Raw genomic sequence first — 22,326 nt, 5'->3', positions numbered from 1 at the left:
GTATTCTAATTTGTTGAGATAGTGAATTGGTGGGTTTTTGTTAAATGTGAGCCAAAATCATCACAATTAAAAGAACCAAAGACTTAAACTACTTCAGTCTGTGTGCATTGAATTTATTTAATACACGAGTTTCACAATTTGAGTTGAATTACTAAAATAAATGAACTTTTCCACGACATTCTAATTTATTGAGATGCACCTGTAAATGCACAGATGAACTAATAAGATAATTAACTCTACATCAGTGGCCTGTAGCATGAAGCGAGATGAACAAACTCAGAGTTGCAGAGTAAGTTTTGAGTTGACAAAACCTGACAAACCCAACCCGGTTTAGATCAGGATCAGCTGTTGCACAACGCTCGGTATAAATGTTCTCTGTCAACTCAGGTTTGATCTGGAGTTTGTGAGGCACCTGAAAGTGTGACACGTGCTGCAAACAGCCAGTCACACGGAACATGGAAAGCATTGGTTTGATTGACTTCTCGCGAGAGTCAGCGCAATTCACTTCTCTGTTGAAGAGATTTTTATGAAAAAATACCATGAATTGAAACACAATTGAATTTGTAGTGAGAGATAAAGAGGGGTGGCTTTATTGCATCAGATATATGTTACTTTGCTCAGAGCTGATTGGTCCAGCTTTGGTTTGTGATTTCTAACTCAGAATAAAACCTGCTTGGGAGCAGGGTAGCCTTGTGGCGTAAGTTACCGTTACCATGGTGACGAACCCCGCTCAAACTAAACACGAACTTACCTGGGTAAAAACTGAAACCGGCTTCGTGATACAGGCCACAGGTGAACGAAATGAGTAATTACACAGACAGAGAATTTAGGTCAAAAGGCAAAACAAGGAAGACAGAACCAAAATGCAATAAAAACATGAAAAAACTAAACCTAAATGTAACAGTTGCTAAGTCAAATTTATTTTTATTTATTTATTTATTTTTAGTGTAAGTTTTCCTTTTCTTTTTTTATCCAGTATTATATTTTATTTCGGATTTGTTTGTTTTTTTATTTCATTTTAGTTAACTATAATAACAATGAATGTAATTTCAAATGAATGTTGTGGGCTAAATACTGTTATGGGTTTGCAAAAACAAAAATTGCATTTACTGTGATGCACTTACAAGTGTCTATGAGGAGAGGTTTCCTTTGTAAATGCATTACTGTAAAAACTACTTTTGTTTGTTTTTACAAACTGATGAGCGGGTCAAAATTATTGTCTGTGGTAATTGTTACAACGTTTCAGATGTCATAGCTTATGTTAAATCCAAAACATTCCTTTAATCACAGTCCTGAGTGAGTCCAGAACCGCACATAACTACTCTCTCCATCACATATGAACCTGGATGTAATGCACACTGATGCAAACTGAGACAAAAAAAGTGGAAGAAAGTGAACAAAAAAGCTCTCTACATTTCTCTTAAGTACTTTTCCAATACCATGCCAGACTAGTGTCACCGCTGTGACAAAACAACTTCTACCTCCTGACATCACCAGTCGCTCTGACACCAGGGAGTTGGTGGGTGTGTAGGGCACAGTATGAATCATTACATCATTAAAGTGTGTGTGTGTGTGTGTGTGTGTGTGTGTGTGTGTATAAGAGAGCAAGAGAGAAAAAAGGGGATTTTTCGGAGTGCTGGGTGGTATGTTTCTGCTGGTGAGCGGGAATGAGTGCGGAGTTTATGAGAGCCTGAATATCTTTATACAAAGTGCTTGAAGTGATGGATGTGTGTGTGTGTAAGTGTGTGTGTGTGTGTGTGTGTGTGTGTGTCATTTTGAGATGCAAGTATATTTAACCACTTAAAAGGAGTCGCGCACAGCCGCATGACCGAGCACTCTTCACAAAGCGTGCGTCAGCATTTGAAATTGACATGACGACATAACTGAGGAGGTGTTCGTAGCGCATTTGTAAGGAAAATACCGACGGGCGAGACGACACACTGCAAGCATCAGCAACGCACGCGTTTCTCACAGCGCATCCTCTTCAGTGAAGCGCGCGAATGTCCTTGTAATTCGCTTCAACCTTTCCGAACTTTATTAAAGATTATTGTGTGGATGGTTGGAGTGGTGGGTGTGTGTGTGTGTGTGTGTGTGTGTGTGTGTGTGTGTGTGTGTGTGTGTGTGTGGAGTGTGTGAGAGCATCTGATTGATTGTAGTGCAGCCTTGGGTGTGTTTACAATAGTCTGCCATGCTTCTCTCACTGTCAAAGCTGTGTGTGTGTGTGTGTGTGTGTGTGTGTGTGTTCACCGCAGCATACCAGCATCTCTCCAATTAAGCAGCTAATCAATCCCAGACACACCCGCACTTGAAATCGAAAGACGCTGCGCTTCTAGAGACAGAATGTCAGAGACGGAGAGAAAAAGAGAGCAGGGAGGGACACTGAAGTAGAGACTGGCCAGGAATGTGCCAGAAGTGTGTCCTACTGCGCCCCCTGTTCCTGTTGCGCTCTCTGTGAAGTATTAATGTGAAGGTAGAGTGTGTTTATGTTAGAAAATATAAATGAGTGCATGTGAAATGGAGTTATATGTCCCTGTAGAAGGGCATGTGGATGTGTGTGTAAGTGTGTGTGTGCTGTGACCGCCAGATGTGACTCCACTGCACTCTCCTTGAGACAATTTTGGCTACAATTTTGCCCTATGAGACAAGATTTCTTTCATTGCAAGGCAAAATCGACAGTCTTGGATCAGTTAGTGTGACATGCTTACTGATGGCCCACACTGTAAAAAATAAGTGTAATTTTAACTGTAACATTTTGTAAAAACGCTACGGAAAAAACTGTTAATAGGTTAACAGTAAGTTCCCGTACTATATACAGGGAAAAACTGTAAAATATCTAACCAGACATTTCATGTAATTTTACAGTAAAATGCTGTTAATTTTACAGTTTTTAGAAGTAAAAATAACAGATCAATGTATAATTTACAGTCAAAAACTGTAAACTGATATTCCCAGAATTCCCTGCATGACACTCCACATTTGAAAGTATTTTGTTTAAATAATCATGTTTTTTTAATAGTTTTTGTTATTATTTATGTATATTTGGGCTTTATGTTACATAATCTGTTGTTTAATGAAAGTTTAATGCATTATTTAAGTATCATGTGTGTTACCATGATGGTGTTTTGTGTTTGCATGAATGACTCTGTGCACCTTCTATATATTAGTATATACTTCTGCTTGTGGCGAAGCTACTTGTGATGAGCTTTGATTCTTCATGTGGCTTTCTCTTTTACCACCTGCATTATTATGGTGGTTGTCAGTATGTTAAAGGTACAAAACAGATTTTAATAGCAGTGTGCATTGTTGAATTTACTGGTTTACATTCAAATTTTCTTGTTTGTAAATTAGTTTTATACTGTAAAATTTACAGTTTTTGGCCGTAAATGTGTTTAGTTTTTCTGTATTTTTTACAAAATTATTCTGGCAACCACAGCTGCCCAAATTATTTTGTAAAAACTACAGAATTTTTTTTACAGTGCATTAATTGCCTTTGCAGTGAATCAGAGCCCTCTGACAGTGTCAAACACAATTATCATAAAGAATACAATTATTTTGACTACTGTTCAAAAGTTTGGTGTCAGTAGAAAATAAATTAATAATTTATTCAGCAAGGATGCATTAAAATAACAGTAAAGTCATTTATAATGATACAAAACATTCTTTTTCAAATAAATGTTTTTCTTTTGAAAGAATCAAAGAATCCTAAAAAAAAGAAGCACAACTGTTTTAAACGGTGATAATAATAAGAAATGTTTCTTGAGCACCAAATCAGCATATTAGATTGATTCTGAAGGATCATGCAGTGTTGGGGAAAGTTACTTTTAAAAGTAATGCATTACAATATTGTGTTACTCCATAAGAATGTAACTAACTGCATTACTTAGTAACTCTTTATGAAAAGTAATGCATTACTTTAGCATTACTTTTTGTCACCAGGGCTGGACTTGCTTATTAGTTTTTAATATAAAAAAACCCCACAAGTTTATTTTTGGCAACTGTAAAGGCCCTTTCACACCAAAAGTGAAATTAATCAGCCTCAGACTGAAGGAAGTGCCTCTGCACCTCACTACCAATTATTTGAAAAAGTAACTCAGATATCTCATTGTAAATTTAAAAGTAATGCGTTACTTTACTAGTTACTTGACAAAAAGTAATCTGATTATGTAACTCGTGTTACCTGTAATGCGTTACACCCAACACTGATTATGCGACACTGAAAACTGAAAATTCAGCTTTGCCATCATAAGAATAAATTACATCTTATAATACAGTATATTCAAATAGAATATAGTTACTCTAAATTGTAATAATATTTCACAAATTTGTTTTTTTATAAACTGTATTTCTGATCGAAAAATTGCAGCATTGGTGAACATAAGAGACTTCTTTAAAAAGCATTTAAATCTCTTGCCTACTCCAGACTTATAACTTGTAGTTATCTCTGAAAATTAAGCTGGGATAAGAAAAAGCATTTTAGCATGGAAAAAAATTACACATTTTGGACCAATGAGATTACACCATGGGTGGGCTATCCACAAATAGAATCCAAGTGACTAACAAAATGCACTCATCGCAGCTGAATGCACCCCATATTAGAAAGTAGCCAGGAGCTCAGGAAACAAATTGCACCAGAGAATAAAAACATACAGAGGAAAAAAGCCTGGTTGTGGCAGAGAAAAACATATTAAAAGAGGAGAAGAAAGATCTAACTGATTAATAGTCCAGATGTCGTAGAATGGAATATCAAATACCTCTAAAATTATAACTTTTCTACATTTCCTATTTCCATCATGCTATGATGTTGTTTCTCCTAATCTATTGGATTTTTCACTCATTTCATCATCCACTAGACAATGACTTTTCTTTCCCCCAAATTACTAACCCTATGAACAATATTAATAGTGATGCTTGGGACTTTACAATGTGTCCAACCTTTTAACGCCCAATGGGACAATAAAGCCATAAAATTTGGTTGTAATATGTGTAGACTGTTTACTGGATTGTTTTTTTGCATGTTTGCTAATGGCTGAGTTCTCAGAACACACACTTTCTCACACACACACACACACACACAGGTCATTCAGAGGGTTGAATTCTTTAGCTGCATCTACAATATAAATCTACTTCATATGGTGTGTACTCTGAGTGTTTGATCTTTACATCATTTTAAATTTGAAAAAACATTATCTGAAAAAACATTTTCTCTTTTGAAGTGTGTTTAGGTGGTATAACTGACCTCTGCTCTGTGTTAAAGATGGCAAACACATGTTTGCTGGACATGAAGCCTTTTTCTATGTCTCGTACCTTCAGGTTGTCCAGAGGAAGCATGTATTTCTTCTCTTTTTCCTAGAAAATGAGACAGACAATGGATATCTTAAGTCTTCGTGAACTACCTACTTTGACAGCATGTCTGGGTTCCTTTTTTAGCATTTAAACATGGCAAAGTTTTGAGAAACAGCCAATAAAGATTGTAATAAGATTTAGTATAGTGTCAACAAACTGTATTAGGAGTTTCTCAAAATTAGTGTTAAAGGAATAGTTTACCCAAAAAGGAAAGTTTTGTGATCATTTACTTACCCTTTCATTGGCCTAAACCTGTGATGTTTGTCTTTCATGGAACACAAAAGAAGAAATGATTAAAACTGGTTGCTCTTCTTTATTCAATTACAATGAATGGGGACTGGAGATTTCCATCTTCAAAACTGTCACCGGTTGAACTCAACGTAAGAACTGGATCAGTCCAATTCATGAACAAATCATTCAGATAACTTTTGTGAACCAGATCAACCAATTAATTGAAAGATCTGATTCAAAATAACTATTTGTTCAGAATCAGACATCTCTTGTAAACTCATGAACATGCAGATGGTCTTAAAATACATAATCTTTAGATTGATGGCTTTGATGGTTCCATGAGGAACCTTTAACGGCCATGGAACATTTTTATTGCACAAAATGGTTCTTCTGTTGCATTAATGCAAAAACTCCTTTTAGAATCTTTATTTTAAGAGGAAAGGAGAACAAGGTTGGATGTTTAAGTTTTTACTGTGGCTCCAGAAGGCTACAGTGGAACATACAGTAGCACACAAGTTATATGGATCACTATTATGAAACTTTTATGTGTTTTGCATCCATTTGATGCTTGAAAGCTCCAACCCCTGATCATTGCAATTGATTGGAAAAGAGTGGCAGCAAATTCTTCCTTTGTGTTTCACAAAAGAAAGAAAATTATACAGGCTTGGAACAACATCAGGGCGACTAAATAATTATATTAATTTTCATTTTTGGCTGAACTATCTCTTTAACCAGATTCTAAAATGGTGTGAACTAGGGAAGATTACTATGAGGAAGAAAGCCAAGAGCGTAGCAACAAAAAAAGAATCCACTGTAGATCCATGTGATCATCCTCAGGATGGCTTCAGGCCCAGGACAAAACAAAAAAGCATGCGCATGAGAGATGCCACAAGTTTTCACTCTTTGAGTAAAGGATTGAGAAATAAAGAAGGAAAAAGAATGAGGAATTGAGAGATAGAGAGTGAGGGCCCACATGTGGAAGTCATTATTCGGACCAAGGCTCTAAAACACAACATTTCATCTGGAAAAAAAAAGAAAGAAAAAGAGCTCCCCCTCTCCACCTCTCTCCTCCCTCTGTCTGTACAGCAGGGGCTGGGGTCTCAGGAAACGGCTTGGATTACATTGCAAATAACGGAACGGAGATGTGGGAGAAAAAGTGAAGAACAAGGGATGAAAGTGTGAGGGGAAACACTCTAAAAAGAGTAAAAATTAAAAACAGAAGGGGAAGAGAGAGTTGAATGATGCCGCTATCAGTAACTGAGTCTGACAGGGAGTAGGGAGTATTTTCTGCAGTTCAAACTAACAATGTTCAAAAACCTGATTGTTTTCTGAATTTAAGGAACAGTACAAAAAAAATGTATCATCATATACACCCTTATGTCATTCCAAACACAAAGTAAACATTTTTGAAAAATCATTACCAGAGTTGACAAGCACCAAAAAGAACAAAAAGATATCATAAAAGTGGTCCATGCATTTTGTGCACTACGTTTTAAGTCTTCTGAAGCCATACAGAATGATTTTTGACGCAATACAGTACTGAAATTTAAGTTATCAAGTCATTATCAGTTGTCAGATTGACAGATTTATTTTAAGAAATGTATACTTTTCTTCAGCAATAATGCAACTGATCAAAAGTGAAATAAATTTATGATGTTACAAAAGATTTCTATTTCAAATAAATGCTGTTTTCTATATAATAAGTATGATAAAAAGAAATGTTAGTTGAGCAGCAAATCAGCATATTAGAATGATTTCTGAAGGATCTTGTGACACTGAAGATTGGAGTAATGATGCTGAAAATTCAGCTTTGCATCACAGGAATAAATTACTTTTTAAAATCTATTAAAATAGAAAATAGTTATTTTAAATTGTAATAATATTTCACATTATTTATATACGTTTTTTTTTCTCACAAAAATTTAGAGTTTTAGAACTTTAGAAGTTTTTACAAGACTTGGAATAATGCACACTTTCATGGAGCACAGTTGTATGGAGCACTTTTACGTTCCTTTGTGTCGCTTGACAGGCCCTGATCACTTTAAACTATTAATGTGCGACAAGAGTTGTGCAACAATTAGTCAAAAAAAAAAAAAAACAGCATACAGATTTGTAAGAATGAGGGTAAGCAAACAATGACAGAATTTTTACTTTTCGGGAAACTATTCCTTTAAACTTCTACTACACTATCTCTCCTTGTCCTCCTTGACTCCTTGCACCCCTCCTTTTTTGCTCCCCTCAAAAATTTTCTCTCTTTTTTCATTCCAGAGGGGCCCACTTCCTGCCTGACTTTTTAGAGGTTGAAAAAAAAGTTAGAAATGACAGGCTGGCGTTAAGAATACAACATCTGGTACCGCTTTAGTGAGGGAGCGAGATAGAAAGAGAGGGAGATTGGGCAGGGTAGTCCAGAGAATGGCTGGGAGTACTGAGAGAGGACGGAGGGAGAAAGACAGGAGTGGATAGGATTGAGTCGAACCAAAAGATTGAAAGAAAGAGAGGAATTGAGAAACAACGGACCACTCCAAAAGTTTATTCCCCAAGGGTCCCATTCAACCCTTATATGGCCAGTGGGGTCCCTCCCTCTCTTCTCTCTCTCTCTTTCTCTCCGTCTCTCCCTCCGTCCTTCTCTGACTCCTCATTCCCTCTTTTTTGCTATGCCTTCCATGAACGTCCTGCCAGATAGGCGGCTGTGGGAGCGAATGTGCCACGTCAAGGCTGGATACTGCAAACCGACACGGGAAAAAACAGCAGCCGGTGATGAGATGGAACTGAGAAAGTCGAGAACGGGTAAATGGACATCTGGAGCGTCTCTCTCCGTCCTCTACATTGGCGTTATCCCGACTGAGAATGAGATAGAAGCAATGGAGTCTATTTCTGTCCTGTTTATTTTGCATCTTCTACCGCCTCCTGTGAAGGTCGAGGCCAGCAGGGTTGGACTGAGTGATTGAAGTAGATAAAGAAAAAGAGGTGAAAAGAGAGAGAGATAAAGAGAGTGAGATAGAGAGCTGGAACTATCTCCTGCTCCGTCATCCCAGTGTTCAGACTACCTGTTCAGGATCATACTGGTGTACAGTAGTCTGCACATTGGTTAGACTGTGCATGGACTTACATCACTGGAGAACCGACGCAAACTCTCAAACTCGAGCAAAAACACACACAAACTCAACGACTGTAGGTGAAAAGTCAGACTCTGCTATGTTTGGTTTTTTATCTACACCAGTGTTGGTGATACTGCATGTCTCTGTGGACTCAAAGTTGGCGGTAATGACACAGAAGAGGTTCTGCGATGATTGACAGCTTGAATTTTGAATAGATGATCGTCCACAAAACATGTACGTCACATCAGCCACATTATGTGTAGCTAAACTTAGCATTTGAACTATATTACAAGAAAACTGTTCTAGTAGTCATTAATGCTGTGTATGTGTAAACACGTTTGTACTCAGGCTGAACTGTGCACGCATATGGTTTATATAAAAGCTCCAGGTGTCTGGCTAGTTTTCCGTTGAACTGTCTTGAGATGTGCAGAAGGCCTTCATAGGTTTCGAGTAGCGATTTGTCCAGATCTCAGCATAATCGTCTCATGCATGCATGTTAACTTGCCGTAAGACACAGGCGAGAGGTGAAAAGAAAGTGATTATGCTGAATGCTAACAGAAGCAGAGGGGTGCACAAGTCATCTGTTTTCCCTCATGCAGCTCGGCTCAGAAAGAAAGAGAGGGAAGACTGCAGGAATGTGTGTCTGTTTAGTGTTGGGTGCTTGATTAACCCAAACCAGCAGTCTCGGCCTATGAACGCCATCAGAACTGGGACAGATTTAGAGAAAGCAAGGGAACATCTGAACATCTTTAAGGGTAAAGAAGTGATCCGCTTAATTTAAGAATGTGTGTATGCTCATATAGAATGTGTGAGAATTGCAATGTGATCTGCTGCAAGGAGTGAGGGGCTGTATATCTTCCTCTCTCCTCTCTTCTGTCTCTCTTTCGGCAGGCTCTAGGAGGCTGGATGGTGTTTGGACAAAGTCTTACAATTTTCCACCCAGGAATGTGAATGGCCTCAGTGAGACTGCCAACCACAGAGACAGAATGAAATGAAGAGAAAGTAAAGAAGATAGAGAGGGAAAGAGATGGGCATATTGGAAAGAGTGTGATATGAAGTCAAATTTTCATATTTTTAATTGAATTTCAAATTTAAATGTAATTCTTGAATTGAAAAGTCCAGGCAAAATCAGAGGGATCATGCACACGCTCATATTCAAAAGAAATGATTGCAATGATGGATTCTGCAGAACATGAGGAACTGCAAAGCCAGCCAACCTCTTAAATCCAGTAATATTTAAAACCCCATCTAAAATTCAATGCTAATTTTAAAGGAAGCCAATCATTTAAACACATATTAATCTTAATACCAATAGAGTTTATAATTCAGAGTTAATATGCATTTGCATCTGAATATTTTGAGCCTGAAGGTGTGTGACATTTAAAAAAATATACTCGTGTTTATACGAATTCCTCCATTTGAAGTGTTGAGGGGGTTTCAAGTTTCAGAATTCATTAAAATTAGTGTTTGCTTATATATTCGCATACATTTGGCAGTCAGGACGACTGGTAAGCGTAAGTGTGTCTGCGTCTGTGTGTGTTTAAGATTCTGTGTATATCAATATCCGTGTGTGTCTGTGAGTGTGAGTGTGTGTGTGTGTGTGTGTGTGTGTTAGTTTGACTTGGTGGGCTTCCAGCTATGTCAGGGTTATCCAGACCAAATGCCTTAATTCCCAATGGACAGAGAGAGATGGTGGGGGTATACCAGGAAAAGGGAGCAAGTAAAATAAGAAGCAAAGGAGGAAAAGAGGGATTCAACAAAATGAAAAATGAAAGAGTGAAATATCAGTGAAAAGAGTTTTATAATCTAGCAATGAGTTACGGCATTTAAATTACTGTCTTGGTTAAGAGTATTATGAATTTTCTGTATAATTTTTAAATCTCAGCAGACAATCATTGATTTATCTTAACAAAATTGTTAAATGGCATAAGAGCATGAAAATGTATGTTAAATGCAATGATGTGAATAGAAATGTTTACAACAGATTTAGAGGGCATGCATGTTTGTATTTTAGTAACACATTATTTTTGTCCTCTCTCTTGCCCCTTTGCTTCCGGCTTCCGGTCGGGAGAAGCAGGCTGTGCTGCCATTGACTGAGAGCGTTGTCTGTCTGCCTGTCTACACTTGCTGTGCAGAACTTCCTGCACCTGTACAGCAGGCACAGACAGGCAGACAGATGGCAGCCCGCCTGACAGGCTACACAGTGTGACTGACACAGAGACCGGCCAATGAATTCCACAACCTGACAGGGAACTTTAAGCAGAGCACTGAAAAATGTATTTTCCCATGATCATAAACTCATTAAATGAATGAAAGAGCACATTTAATTCTCTAATTCAGTTACTCACCTCATCATCTTTAAACCAGGACAGACTCTCTGCGGTGAGCATGAACCAGTACTCCTTGGCCCCTCCCTTGATCAGACTGATGTTGTTGATGGTTAACCAGCCCTTGAGAATCACCTGAGGGGCAAAAGTCAGAGGTGAAAGGTCTGGGTTCAAAAACACAGGCAGAGGATGAGATTCTCTGGTCCTTTAAGAAATAAAAAGATGAAGGTGAAATTAAGAAGTAGTCAAATCTGTAAGCAGGTACTAAGTTTTACTTGGCATTTTTATTAGATAGAATGAATGATAACAATAGAATAGAATGATAGAACGAACGAACGATAGAACAAACAAACGATAGAAGAAACGATAGAACAATAAAACGATAGATATATAGAACGATAGAACGATAGAACGATAGATAGATAGATAGATAGATAGATAGATAGATAGATAGATAGAACTAAAGCAATAATAAAAGCTAGTAGACTTAGGATAAATGGAGGAATGAGAGGGTGGGGGTGAAGAAAGACAAGGAAACAGAAGGCCGCAATGGCAAAGAGAGGAGGGGGAAAGGTCCAAAACATCCCGTAGGAAACATGAGTCATTTTCTGGCTGATTTAAGCTGATTATGACTGTCAAAACAGAGTTTTATCCTCTGTGTCATTCATTCAGTTTAACAACTTTATGAACAGTTGTTGTTTAGTAATTAGAATGAACTTTTCTTCTCAAAATTGCAGATTAATTTCACCTTTAAAAGTAAAAAAAAAAAAGAAAAGAAAAGAAAAGAAACTGAAAACAACCATAGTGAATTTCTCCATTATACATATGGTCAGTGGATACAATATTCTGATAATATACAATAAAACTTCTTCAATGCATTTTTATTCACCTACTGTTCCAATCGAACCTCCAAAAAAAACAATAAACACAAAAACATTTGCTTTATTTTGTGACTGTACCAACCTCAAGTTTGCACCTTGCACCATTTTGTTCAAAATCAGAAATTGTGAACACACACTCACGCATACACAAACACACACACACACACACAGGCCAAATGGACTATGATCAAAGAGAAGTTTGAGATTCCAACCGGTTTTTAAAGCTACTAAGCAGACCATTTAGCAGCTGCCAAATACCAAGTGATGAATGCTCTATCTCCAGGCCTTAAAGTCATGCTTAAATGAGAATGAATAGATTTAAAGGGGTCATGAACTGAGAAATCAAAATCCCCTTGATCTTTTGACAGATATGAGGTCATTGTACTTTAAAAACATCCTGTGAGTTTCAGAACTCAAAACTTTCTCGTTAGTCTAAAAACAGCTTAACTCAAAACTTTTTTGTTCATCTAAAAACAGCTTATATTGAAGCCAATCTGCCAAAACGATAGGTTGTGGAATGTGCCACTTTATGACATAATAGTGTGGCTAAACACAGCCTCTGCAGAAGATGAACGCCTGCTTCTACATCACTGCCTGTTTAGCCCCACCAACAAACGCAGGTCTATGCAAAAATCAAACGATAAAGATGGCTCCAAAGACAACAAGAGGCCGTGCAGTTCCAAGTTGTGGAAAAACACAGTCTTTGCACTGCCTTCCTTCTGATCCCAACATTAGGAAAGAGTGGATTAACTTTTTAATTAAGAGATTTTTAATGAAGATCCAGGCCACGTCAGTACGAACTTGGTCCTTTGTTCACTTCATTTTACCATGGATTCAGTTACAAACAAAGCACAATTCGATGCAGGATTTTCATAGAGATTGAATCTAAAAGACGATGCTGTGCCGACTATATTGGATCCGACAGTAATGTCGCACCACACAAGTGTGTGTAACTGTTTTTATTATGTGCTGGTGACTATTGCTTTGTCTGTTATTACAGATAGTTTGATATGTACTGAGTATTTCCGAGTTTTTGACCTAAATCGCAGCAGCGTCCATCTGTGAAGGATGTAGGCTGTCAAACATATACAACTGTTAGCCATAGCATCATAGCAGTGGGCGTTTACTTCCGAGTCTACAATCCGCCACGCCTATTCAAACAGAGCGTTCTGATGAGGAGAAAAACAGGACAGTATCCGCCACGCCTATTCAAACAGAGCGTTCTGATGAGGAGAAAAAAAGGACAGTAAATAGCCTATTACTTCTAAATTATGATGTTTTTTATGTAAAAATCCTTATAACATTATAAGTGGACCTCAGAGAAAAGTACAAAATAATAAAAAAAGGGCAGTTCATGACCCCTTTAACATTAGAGCCCACATACACACGACTCTGTTTACTCATGTACTTACACGGCTGCAAACTATAAGGAGGTTCATTCACAGACAGTACATTATAAGAACAGAATTAAAGCACAGTGATTCAAATTTATGAACAGGAGGATAAATGAAGCAGGTAATTAATAGAGTAAAGTTTTAGGATATGGTTTAGGTTTTCTTTAAGTTTTTTTAATTTAAAAAACACCGCTGGGCAAATCAGGACTAAGAGTTCAAAGGTCAAATGAGTCATGTTTTGGACTGTTGTGTATCTGATTGAGTAGTCTTTAGGGAAGTGTAGTGCATGAAAAACACACTGTATAACAACGTTCAGGGAGTGTTTTAGCAGGAGTCATAAAAATCTGAATTTCTGAGTCCCAGAATGTCTTTGATTTATGTGACAGCAGCACCAGACAAAGGGTGGAAAATAAAGCAGGAAAGAGGAAGATGTGATTTCGCTGTGTTCAGAGGCATAAAGGCATTCTGGCATACATAGACACAAACACAAAAACTATGCGACGCTGGTAGACAGTAGGTAAGGCTTACAGACACTGGACTCGTACAATTTGACTGGATGGAGGAGGGGCAGCACCCTAAAACATCAGCAGAGAGGAGAGAATAAAACCATTAAGGAGGCACCAGTGAGCATGGGCATCTCTCCTGGCACGCAGCCACTCCACATTTATTCCTTCAACTTTGTGAAATGTTACTATATCACCAACACTACAAATACTAAATCGTTTTCTAAGCAATAGAAGATTGAAAAGATTAGACATGTACAGCAAACAGCACACATGTAGCACAGTGCACAGTGTAAGAGATATGAACATAGATCAGCAATTTCAGGAGCGCTCCAGGTTCAATACTAGTCCAGCTCTATTACAACTAAAAAATAATTTTCACTCCCTCAATGTTTAAAAACAGAGAGAAAACATGTTTATAGTCATGCATGTGTAATTAAAATGAAGCAAAAATGTTTTTTTCTGAGTTGCAAGGTTATCTAAATCCTCATTTTAGTAGTGGTTTTTACAGAAACTGTATATTTTAACATTTAACATTCCAGTTGCTTTATAGACTGCCATTATAAGTGCATAGTACAGTATATTACAGTACATGCATTTTTTGACATACACTACCATTCAGAAGTTGTGGGTTGGTAAGAATGATTTTAAAATATGGTAAAAACAATACTACTACTAATAATAATAATAAGAATAAATATTCTTACAATTTAACAGTTCTTTCAGAATTACTCACCCCAAACATTTCAATGGTAGTGTACCTAGAGATTAATTTAAATAGGCTTGAATTGTTTAAATGACTGAACCTGAAAAATGCCTTTAAAATGGACACTGAAGCTAGGAAAGAGCAACTCACACAGAATAGACTGAAATGTTTGACCTTAGACCCATTAAGATCACCTCAACGGTGCAGCAGTAGGAAAATAAAATGCCATTCAGAGTCTCCTGCAGAATTTAGCTCCAACCAGCTCCAAAACACTTGCCTGTCTGAAGTCTGAAGAGCTTGATTAGCTGAATCAGTTGTGTTTAAGTAGGGTTGGAGCTAAACTCTGCAGGATAGTGGCCTTGCAGGAACAGGTATGGACACCCCTAATATAAACCTTTCAAAACCCTGTGAAGCACTACAATTAGGGCTTTAAATGTGCGGTAACATTTACCATTATTTAGCAGTCATTTCAATAGGAATCCATGCAACTGGCAATTTTGTGTAAGGGCAAAGATTTCCCCATGCAGATCCTCCATTGGAGGGAAGCGTGCAATCTGCAATCATGTGCAGTTGCTGCCGCTCACGACAGCGTGCAATCGCTTTCGTATGCATGCTGTTTTTTATGCTTTCACTTTCACTTTCGAAATCGATCACATTCAGCAGAGAGGAGGGGAAGGGGGCACAGAAACTCGGTTGGGGGGGGCAAGGTCTGCGAATGCCCCCCCTTTGTGCCGGCCATGTGTGCGCTACACATCCACCTTCAATAAATTCTTCTCCTTAGAACTTTTCTTGCTTGTCATGTATTAGAAGAAATGCAATACATTTGTAAGCCACTCAAAAACTGTACAGTCAAATGGAGATAAAGAATGAGAAATACAGGCCACTAAATGTGGGCAGCTATTTTTGAGCTCTTACTAGGCTTAGGGCTTTTAATAATTGCTAAGAGCCCATTTCATCAGTTACAATGATCAAACTCCAATGCTAAACATTGAAAATCGATAGAATGGGGGCAAAAAACAGCCATCAAAGAGAGAGAAATAATTAATATTAATTTACAGCACTTGTAGTGAAAACGCAAGCCATCAAGAGCAAGATTAATATGAAAAAATGTTAGAGATACACATAAGCCACGTATTATCTGATGTGAGACAGGTGACCAAAAGAGCAAGAGAGCTTGAGCAGAAAAGAGACTTCCTTCCAGAAAAGACTTGCTAGGTGATGCTTTCTGATATATACCAGGTTCATATCATCAGCTCATAAAACACTGTGACTCACCTGGTTCCCTGCCGAAGGCTTCTTACTCGTTTGATTGGTTTTCTGTTGAGCGCTGAAAGGAAATGTGTAAATGGGGGGAAATTGTTCATGTCATGTTCTTAAACGTGTTTTATTTATGCCAGTCATTTGTTGTTAAAAACTTACTTTGCAAACCCAATAAAATCTTCATGGTTTGTGTTGATGTAAGAGAGCTGAATCTCTAGTGAGAGTAAAACCTGTTCAGTGAACAAAGACATGAATATGCACAACAAGATACAACATAAATCAATAATTTGTAATCAAACTGCTAATAAAGTTCTTTTCAACCATAACTAAACCCTCCCTAAAAAAAGAGCGATTCATTTGAAAGATTGTGTGTAGCTGTTGGTCTGACCTGGTCTTTGGCTTGACTCTCTCGTTCCCGAATGTGTGTGGTCACTATCCTCTCCGTCTCCTCCCGTAGTTTTGGAAAGGACTCTAACTGTGGACAAGAGAAAAAAAAAAGTTCAAATAGAAAAAAACATAACATACGTAATGTGGTAAAAACATTACCACATTACTTTCTTAATTCAAGTTCCTTGTCTTTTTGTCCCTTTTTAATTACTTTTGTGCCTTGAAAAAGAAGTGCACTTAATTGTTTTGAATGTGCACTATTGTACTTAAAATCTTGTAGTATCTAAAGTACTTAAAGGGGACATCGGATGCAAAATTCACTTTTACTTGGTCCACCATTGTTTCGACACCGGAGCAGGTGTTGACAAGAATGGCTCCTAAGCGATTGAGGTGTTTTGTTGTTAGACATAATAATGAACAAAGCAGTCGTCATTTACTCCTGACATCTGAGCACTGAAGACGCTAGTGTTGGGTCGTTCTTGAACGATTCGTTCATTTTGAACGAATCTTTAATGTGACTCGGGAAGAACGAGTTAAAGGTCCGAGTCGGTAAAATGATCCGAACTTCCCATCACTAGAAGACACAGTGGATTACTTTTGTTTTTTAAGGGAATGCGCCTCCCGATCTACCTAAATGCGTTTATGTTTGTGCAAATCATTTTACTCCAGACTGCTTTCTGAATGAGGGACAATTCAAGGCAGGTTTTGCTAAAAAGTTCAAATTCAAGGATGGATCAGTGACCACTGTCCATGATTCAGCTGCACCTCCAGAAGAAGTAAGTCCCACACTTTATATTTCTTATGATTATTTCCTCTTCCACGGAAGAGAGGGGCGGGGTGAGCAAAGCTCATTATCGTTTAAAGAGACATGCACGGAAACGGGTCGCTGTGATCAGAGCTGTTTTTGACAAGGTAAAAAAGGGTGTTGTTTTACACAACCATTGAGGAATTTTAACCAAAGTATGTTACAGACATTTCATGAAGACCCTAAAGAATCATATACCAACTTGTGGAAAATGGGCATCCAATGTCCCTTTTAAAGTGTTTGTTTAAAAACTGATAATGTAAGATAATGCAATATTAATGAAATAAAAGGTCAGTGTACACAGAGTACACTTTTATGACTGTTTCTTACATTTAAGTACACTTACTTTAAAGTACATTTTAAATCATTATCCCCCAGTTTCACAGATGAGGCTTAAGCCTAGTCCCAGACTAAAATGCATGTCTGAGCTGTTTTAACATATCTTAAAATATGTCAGTGCGATTGTTTTATGCACATCAGTAATGTTTTTTTTTTTTTTTCTAAAGGACATTTTAAAAAACTACTAAAATGTCCTAATTGAACTATGGCTTAATCTAATCCCTGTCTGTGAAACCAGGCCTATGTTTTAATAATCTTTTGTTGTGCTTTAAGGTACACTCATTTTGATGTGTTGACTAACATACTTAAACACGTGTTAAGTACTTGATTATAATTTTAACTGCAGTGTGTTATTCAATATTACATTTAAAGTTAATATATTTTAAATGTACTACATTGCAACTTCATCATTATAAATGCGTAATTACAACAGAAATCAGTTTCAACAGAAATGATGGTACAGTATATTTTAGTTAACCATAAATGCTTCAGTGCATTCGGCAGTACACTTTAACTATATTTAAAAGAAAATGGAATTATGAAATTATATATAAGATGTATTTAAGTCTAATTTAAATGGGTCAAAAAAGCACTCAGTTCAGCTAATTACATTTAGTATAGATTTAAACTATTTTGTCTCGGTGATCTTTTATCAAAATGTAATAACTTTTAATGACTTTCCTTTCCCCCTGATATCATTTGGGTTGTGCAAACTATTGGAAAATGTTAACCAATAGCCAAAATGCTATTTAAAGATTGTTTTAGCTAACTTTTAAAGTAAAATAAGATCACATCGACTTTAATGAAAACATATTATATACTTTTTTTAGCATTATATTATACTCTTTGACTTTGATGTATGTCTATGTCCATTCACTCATAAAATTATGTTTAAGAGAATGTTGTACCTTGTTGGTACACTGTTGTACTGTGTTGATGAGCTCCTGAATCACCATGTCTACACACTTGAGACATGGTACTTTAAGCTTCACAATCTGCTTCTTCACTATGGCTTCAAAGGCCATATCGGGTGTGAACAGGCCTGTCCTGGACAGCAAGAGCAGAGAGAAAATGAAGTACAGGGAGTTAACATCTAAGCTGAATATATTTTGTAGTAAAAAGAAAGAGAAGACGAAGTAGAGGAAGACATACAGAGAAGCTCTCTGTATGAAAATATAAATTGTATATTCTTATAAGATTGGCAAACAGTTTAAAGGCATAGTTCACCCAAAAAAAAATAAAAAAATCTATCATCATTCACTCTCTTCTTCCACCTGTATGTGTTTCTTTCTTTCGCCGAACACAAAAGAAGATATTTTGAAGAATGTTGGTAACCAAACAGTTGAAGGTAACCACTGACTTCCATAGTATTTTTTTCCATACTTCGGATTTCAATGGCTATCGTCAACTGTTTGGTTACCAATATTCTTCAAAATATCTTCTTTTGTATTCAACAGTGAAAGAAATTCATACAGGTTTGGGGATGAGTAGAATTTTCATTTTTGGGTGAACTTCTTTTTAAGACGACTGCCATAACGGCCAACACAGTGAAAACAGAAAGTGACTGAGTGCCCTTTTAAATCAGCTGATAAATATTTGTGACATGTACCTGATGCCATGGATATTTTTGATGGCGTAACTGATCTCCCTTCGTAATTCTTTCTCATCAAACTCCATCTGATGTAGCAGAATGTGAACAGGAAATCAGCATTAGCTCTGATTTCCAAGCTCTGAATGGCATTTAAGTAAATAAGAATGATCAATTCATCTTTAACAAATCACCTTAACCAGCTCAAAGGGAAAACGTTCATGAAAGATGCGGTTGATTTTGGCTCCTCCTGAAAGCTCCACTGTGTCCACCTGATCCCCAGATCCCTCGATCCGCTTCTCAAAATCTAGCCCAAAGTGCTGTATCAGCCTGGACAACAAAGCAACATTATGTGTTTGTGTGTGTGGCATCTTCAGTTCTGATCTTATCTGCAATGTGTTTGTTGTTTAGGCTGTAAACAAAGGTCTTGTTTATTGCAATAAGATAAAGACTAGCGTGTTTGTGTCCATGTTTGTTTGTGTTTTTCTGTGCATGTTTATTTACTCTCTGAATTAGAGCGAGTTTATGTGTGTGTGAACCCACTGCATTAAGGCCTTGGTCTTTCGTGAGGGGTCATCTGAGTTCAAACACTTGTACTCCTCTGCCTCTTTATCCAGTGACAGAAGCTGACCCTGTAGTCTACTGCGTAATGCTGGTAATGTGTCACGAATGTGGTTGGTAAGTTGCTAGGGAGATGGAGAGGGGTTTAGGAATTAAAAAAAAAGTGAAGAAATACGATTCAAAGTATAATTTTCCATTTTTAATCTGTGCGCTACTATGTATTTCAGACATATTCTGTGTAGTATCATTCTCGTCACCTGGTTTAGGAGCCTCTGTAAGTACAGAGTGCCCATGCAGTCTGCCATATGTCTATATGCAGGATGTGACTTGAAGAACCGTCTTTCTGCAGCCAGAGCTGCACTGATGTCCTTTTTTCCCTCAATGTCCTTCTGACTACGGTTTACCACACCAACATAACCTGTAGTCACAACAGGGAGACAGAAATAAATAGAGTAGAGGGGAAAATGTCTCTTTATTCAGATATATTCTTTGTTTTATAATGAAGCCTTATTAGAAGTAGGGTGTACAAACTTACATAGTTGCTTTAATATTTTTAAATATTTCTTTGGCATTACCAGCCAATTTACAAGTACCATGACATTTAACTAGGATGCAAAGAATAAAAAATATTGAATATAAATGTTGCTTTAATGAAATTAAAAATGCTTTTGAATTTTAGAATTTGTCCCTGCACTTTTTTCAATCCTATTATCTTGTGACATTTCTTCTTTTAAACATAATAATTTGTACGTTTCTGTCACATTTTTTACCATTATCGCATTTTGTTTACACTAGCCGCAGTGGTTCTCAACCAGGGGGCTGGAGTCCACTAGGGGGCCTCGGCAATCTTCCAAGTTGGCCTCAAGATGACTTAAAATGATTTAACATGAAGATTTAGACAAAACAATCTTTAAAACAGATAAACATTACGATCGTATTCCTTATCCTTAAACCTTCTCCAGTAAATCATAAAAGACTAGAAAAGTCATGTAAATTCATTGGTTAAAAAGAATGGGATACCTGAAGGACATTCAGCTCCTAACTGTGAAAAGTCAATGTCCTACAACTAGAAGTAAATCTGTATGTGATCTGTATAAATGAGGAATAAGATTTCTAGAGTGTCTTAACCCTTCTCCACGGCTGGACTTCTGTGTGTCTAATGCATTAAGGCAGCAACAGGAAGCATGAAGATTCTGCACCTGGCCCAGTTTTAGCCACTATAGCCTGCAGCAGACTTGCTTGGCAGTGGCCCAGGTCTTAGACCAAACTGCATTGGGCCTCTGCTGACAGCACATTTCTACATGTGCGCTGTACCTCTGCGTAGTGGCAGTAACCTGTTCTCCAGCACGTCCCTGACATTTGTGCCCTTGTCCATCAGATCCAGCTTAGTGATCACACCGATGGTGCGATGGCCTTAAAGGAAGATCAAGGAGAACAGGGTGAAAAACAATAAGGAAAGACATTATGATGATGTCAGTTTGCCAAGAGGGGATATAACTGAACACTCACCCTGTGGATCCACATCTTTGGCCAGTTTAAGAGCATCAGAGTTAGCCAGATCCATGTTAGCGGGTGTGACAGCCAGGATGAGACAATTCTCTCTGCAGATGAACTGCATGATCATGTCTCTGATCTGGTATTCAATGTCAGGGGGCTGATCTCCCACTGGTACTTTAGTTATGCCTGGAAGATCTATCAGTGAGAGGTTCAAAACTACAGAAAGAAAAGAGAAAAACAAAGACAGACACAAATATTTGGTCAGAGATACTTATAGAAAGGGGGAAAAAATCTAAATGAGATCTCTCTGAGGCATTAACACCATAAAAAGGAGAGCAAATACACCTTCACTATCATTTATATGTTTTGTTTTTAGCTTTTTTAAGAAATCAGTAAGAACACACTAAATTGAGCAAAAGTTGCAGAAAAAAACATTTATAATGTTCCAAAAGATTTCTTTCTTGTAACTTTCTTTTCATCAAAGTATCCTTCAAAAAAGATAATGGTTTAAACAAAAATATTAAGCATAAGCAATATTTCCATTAATAAGAAATGTTTCTTAAGCATCGAATCAGCTGCTGAAAATTCAACTTTGACATCACAAGAAATAATAATAAAATGATGAATGCAGCCTTTGTGAGCATTAATGTACATAAATGAATCACTTGTTTTCTGACAATAATACCATTTGGAGAGCAGATACGAAGGTTGATGGGAATGGAGGATATGCCCTTATTTGTTCCCGTGACTCTGTCTGTCTCTGCTTCGATCTCCCGTCGGACAGCATCAAAGTCTGTAAACTTCTTTCCTTTACAGTGCAGAAACTCGGCATGCTCTGCGATGGAGAATGGAAAGTATGAATTAGAGAGAGCAGAAGACGATAGCGCCTTAGGGGAACTGACAACTCAACCGTTTGTAATTCATGAATTTCAAAGATCTGACAATTCTCCACTCTCCATACACTGACTGATTCTAATCTTAACACAGGAGACACTGGCCTCTAGTGTTCAGTGTACATAATCCATATGCCACATGATATCGGATGGGTTAGTTGGTTTATAAAACTAACCTGTGCAGAATATTATTACCAAAAGGGATTTGATTGACTAAAATCAAATAGAAAAAGTTAACGATTTTAAAGTTTTATGTGTAATATTGGATTACCAACTTTTTATATGATTAGTCCTTAAATATCCATTAAAGAATACAAGATATCTAGGTATGCAAGGTGTTTTTTTTTCTTTGCGTATTTTGTGACTATTTGAACTATACAGACTCCTCAATCTGTTACTACACCAACAGCGTCTCTATATAAACAGGTTTTGAGTATAATGGATAGAAGTCAATGACATGCATTATTGTAAATATATATATATATATATATATATATATATATATATATTTTT

General features: G+C 37.2%; 1 protein-coding gene across 1 annotated transcript in view; it reads right to left on the bottom strand.

The window, feature by feature from the left end:
- Positions 1 to 22,326, bottom strand: part of LOC107697504 (dynamin-2-like) — a 39,474-nt gene that overhangs the window by 15,508 nt on the left and 1,640 nt on the right. The window contains exons 3-15 of the mRNA XM_016498313.1: positions 21,606 to 21,755; positions 20,933 to 21,136; positions 20,738 to 20,836; positions 19,681 to 19,841; positions 19,406 to 19,548; positions 19,057 to 19,192; positions 18,884 to 18,951; positions 18,183 to 18,321; positions 16,132 to 16,218; positions 15,903 to 15,973; positions 15,759 to 15,810; positions 11,021 to 11,134; positions 5,237 to 5,346 (exon numbers count right to left, since the gene is read on the bottom strand). Of these exons, the coding sequence (XP_016353799.1) occupies positions 5,237 to 5,346; positions 11,021 to 11,134; positions 15,759 to 15,810; positions 15,903 to 15,973; positions 16,132 to 16,218; positions 18,183 to 18,321; positions 18,884 to 18,951; positions 19,057 to 19,192; positions 19,406 to 19,548; positions 19,681 to 19,841; positions 20,738 to 20,836; positions 20,933 to 21,136; positions 21,606 to 21,755 (1,534 nt within the window). The remainder of the gene's footprint in view (positions 1 to 5,236; positions 5,347 to 11,020; positions 11,135 to 15,758; positions 15,811 to 15,902; positions 15,974 to 16,131; positions 16,219 to 18,182; positions 18,322 to 18,883; positions 18,952 to 19,056; positions 19,193 to 19,405; positions 19,549 to 19,680; positions 19,842 to 20,737; positions 20,837 to 20,932; positions 21,137 to 21,605; positions 21,756 to 22,326) is intronic.

Source organism: Sinocyclocheilus anshuiensis, unplaced genomic scaffold (assembly GCF_001515605.1).
Source record: "Sinocyclocheilus anshuiensis isolate Anshui unplaced genomic scaffold, SAMN03320099.WGS_v1.1 scaffold801, whole genome shotgun sequence".
NCBI lineage: Eukaryota > Metazoa > Chordata > Actinopteri > Cypriniformes > Cyprinidae > Sinocyclocheilus > Sinocyclocheilus anshuiensis.
The sequence above is the reverse complement of the archived record's forward strand: the minus strand, read 5'-3'. Positions and strand labels throughout refer to the sequence as shown.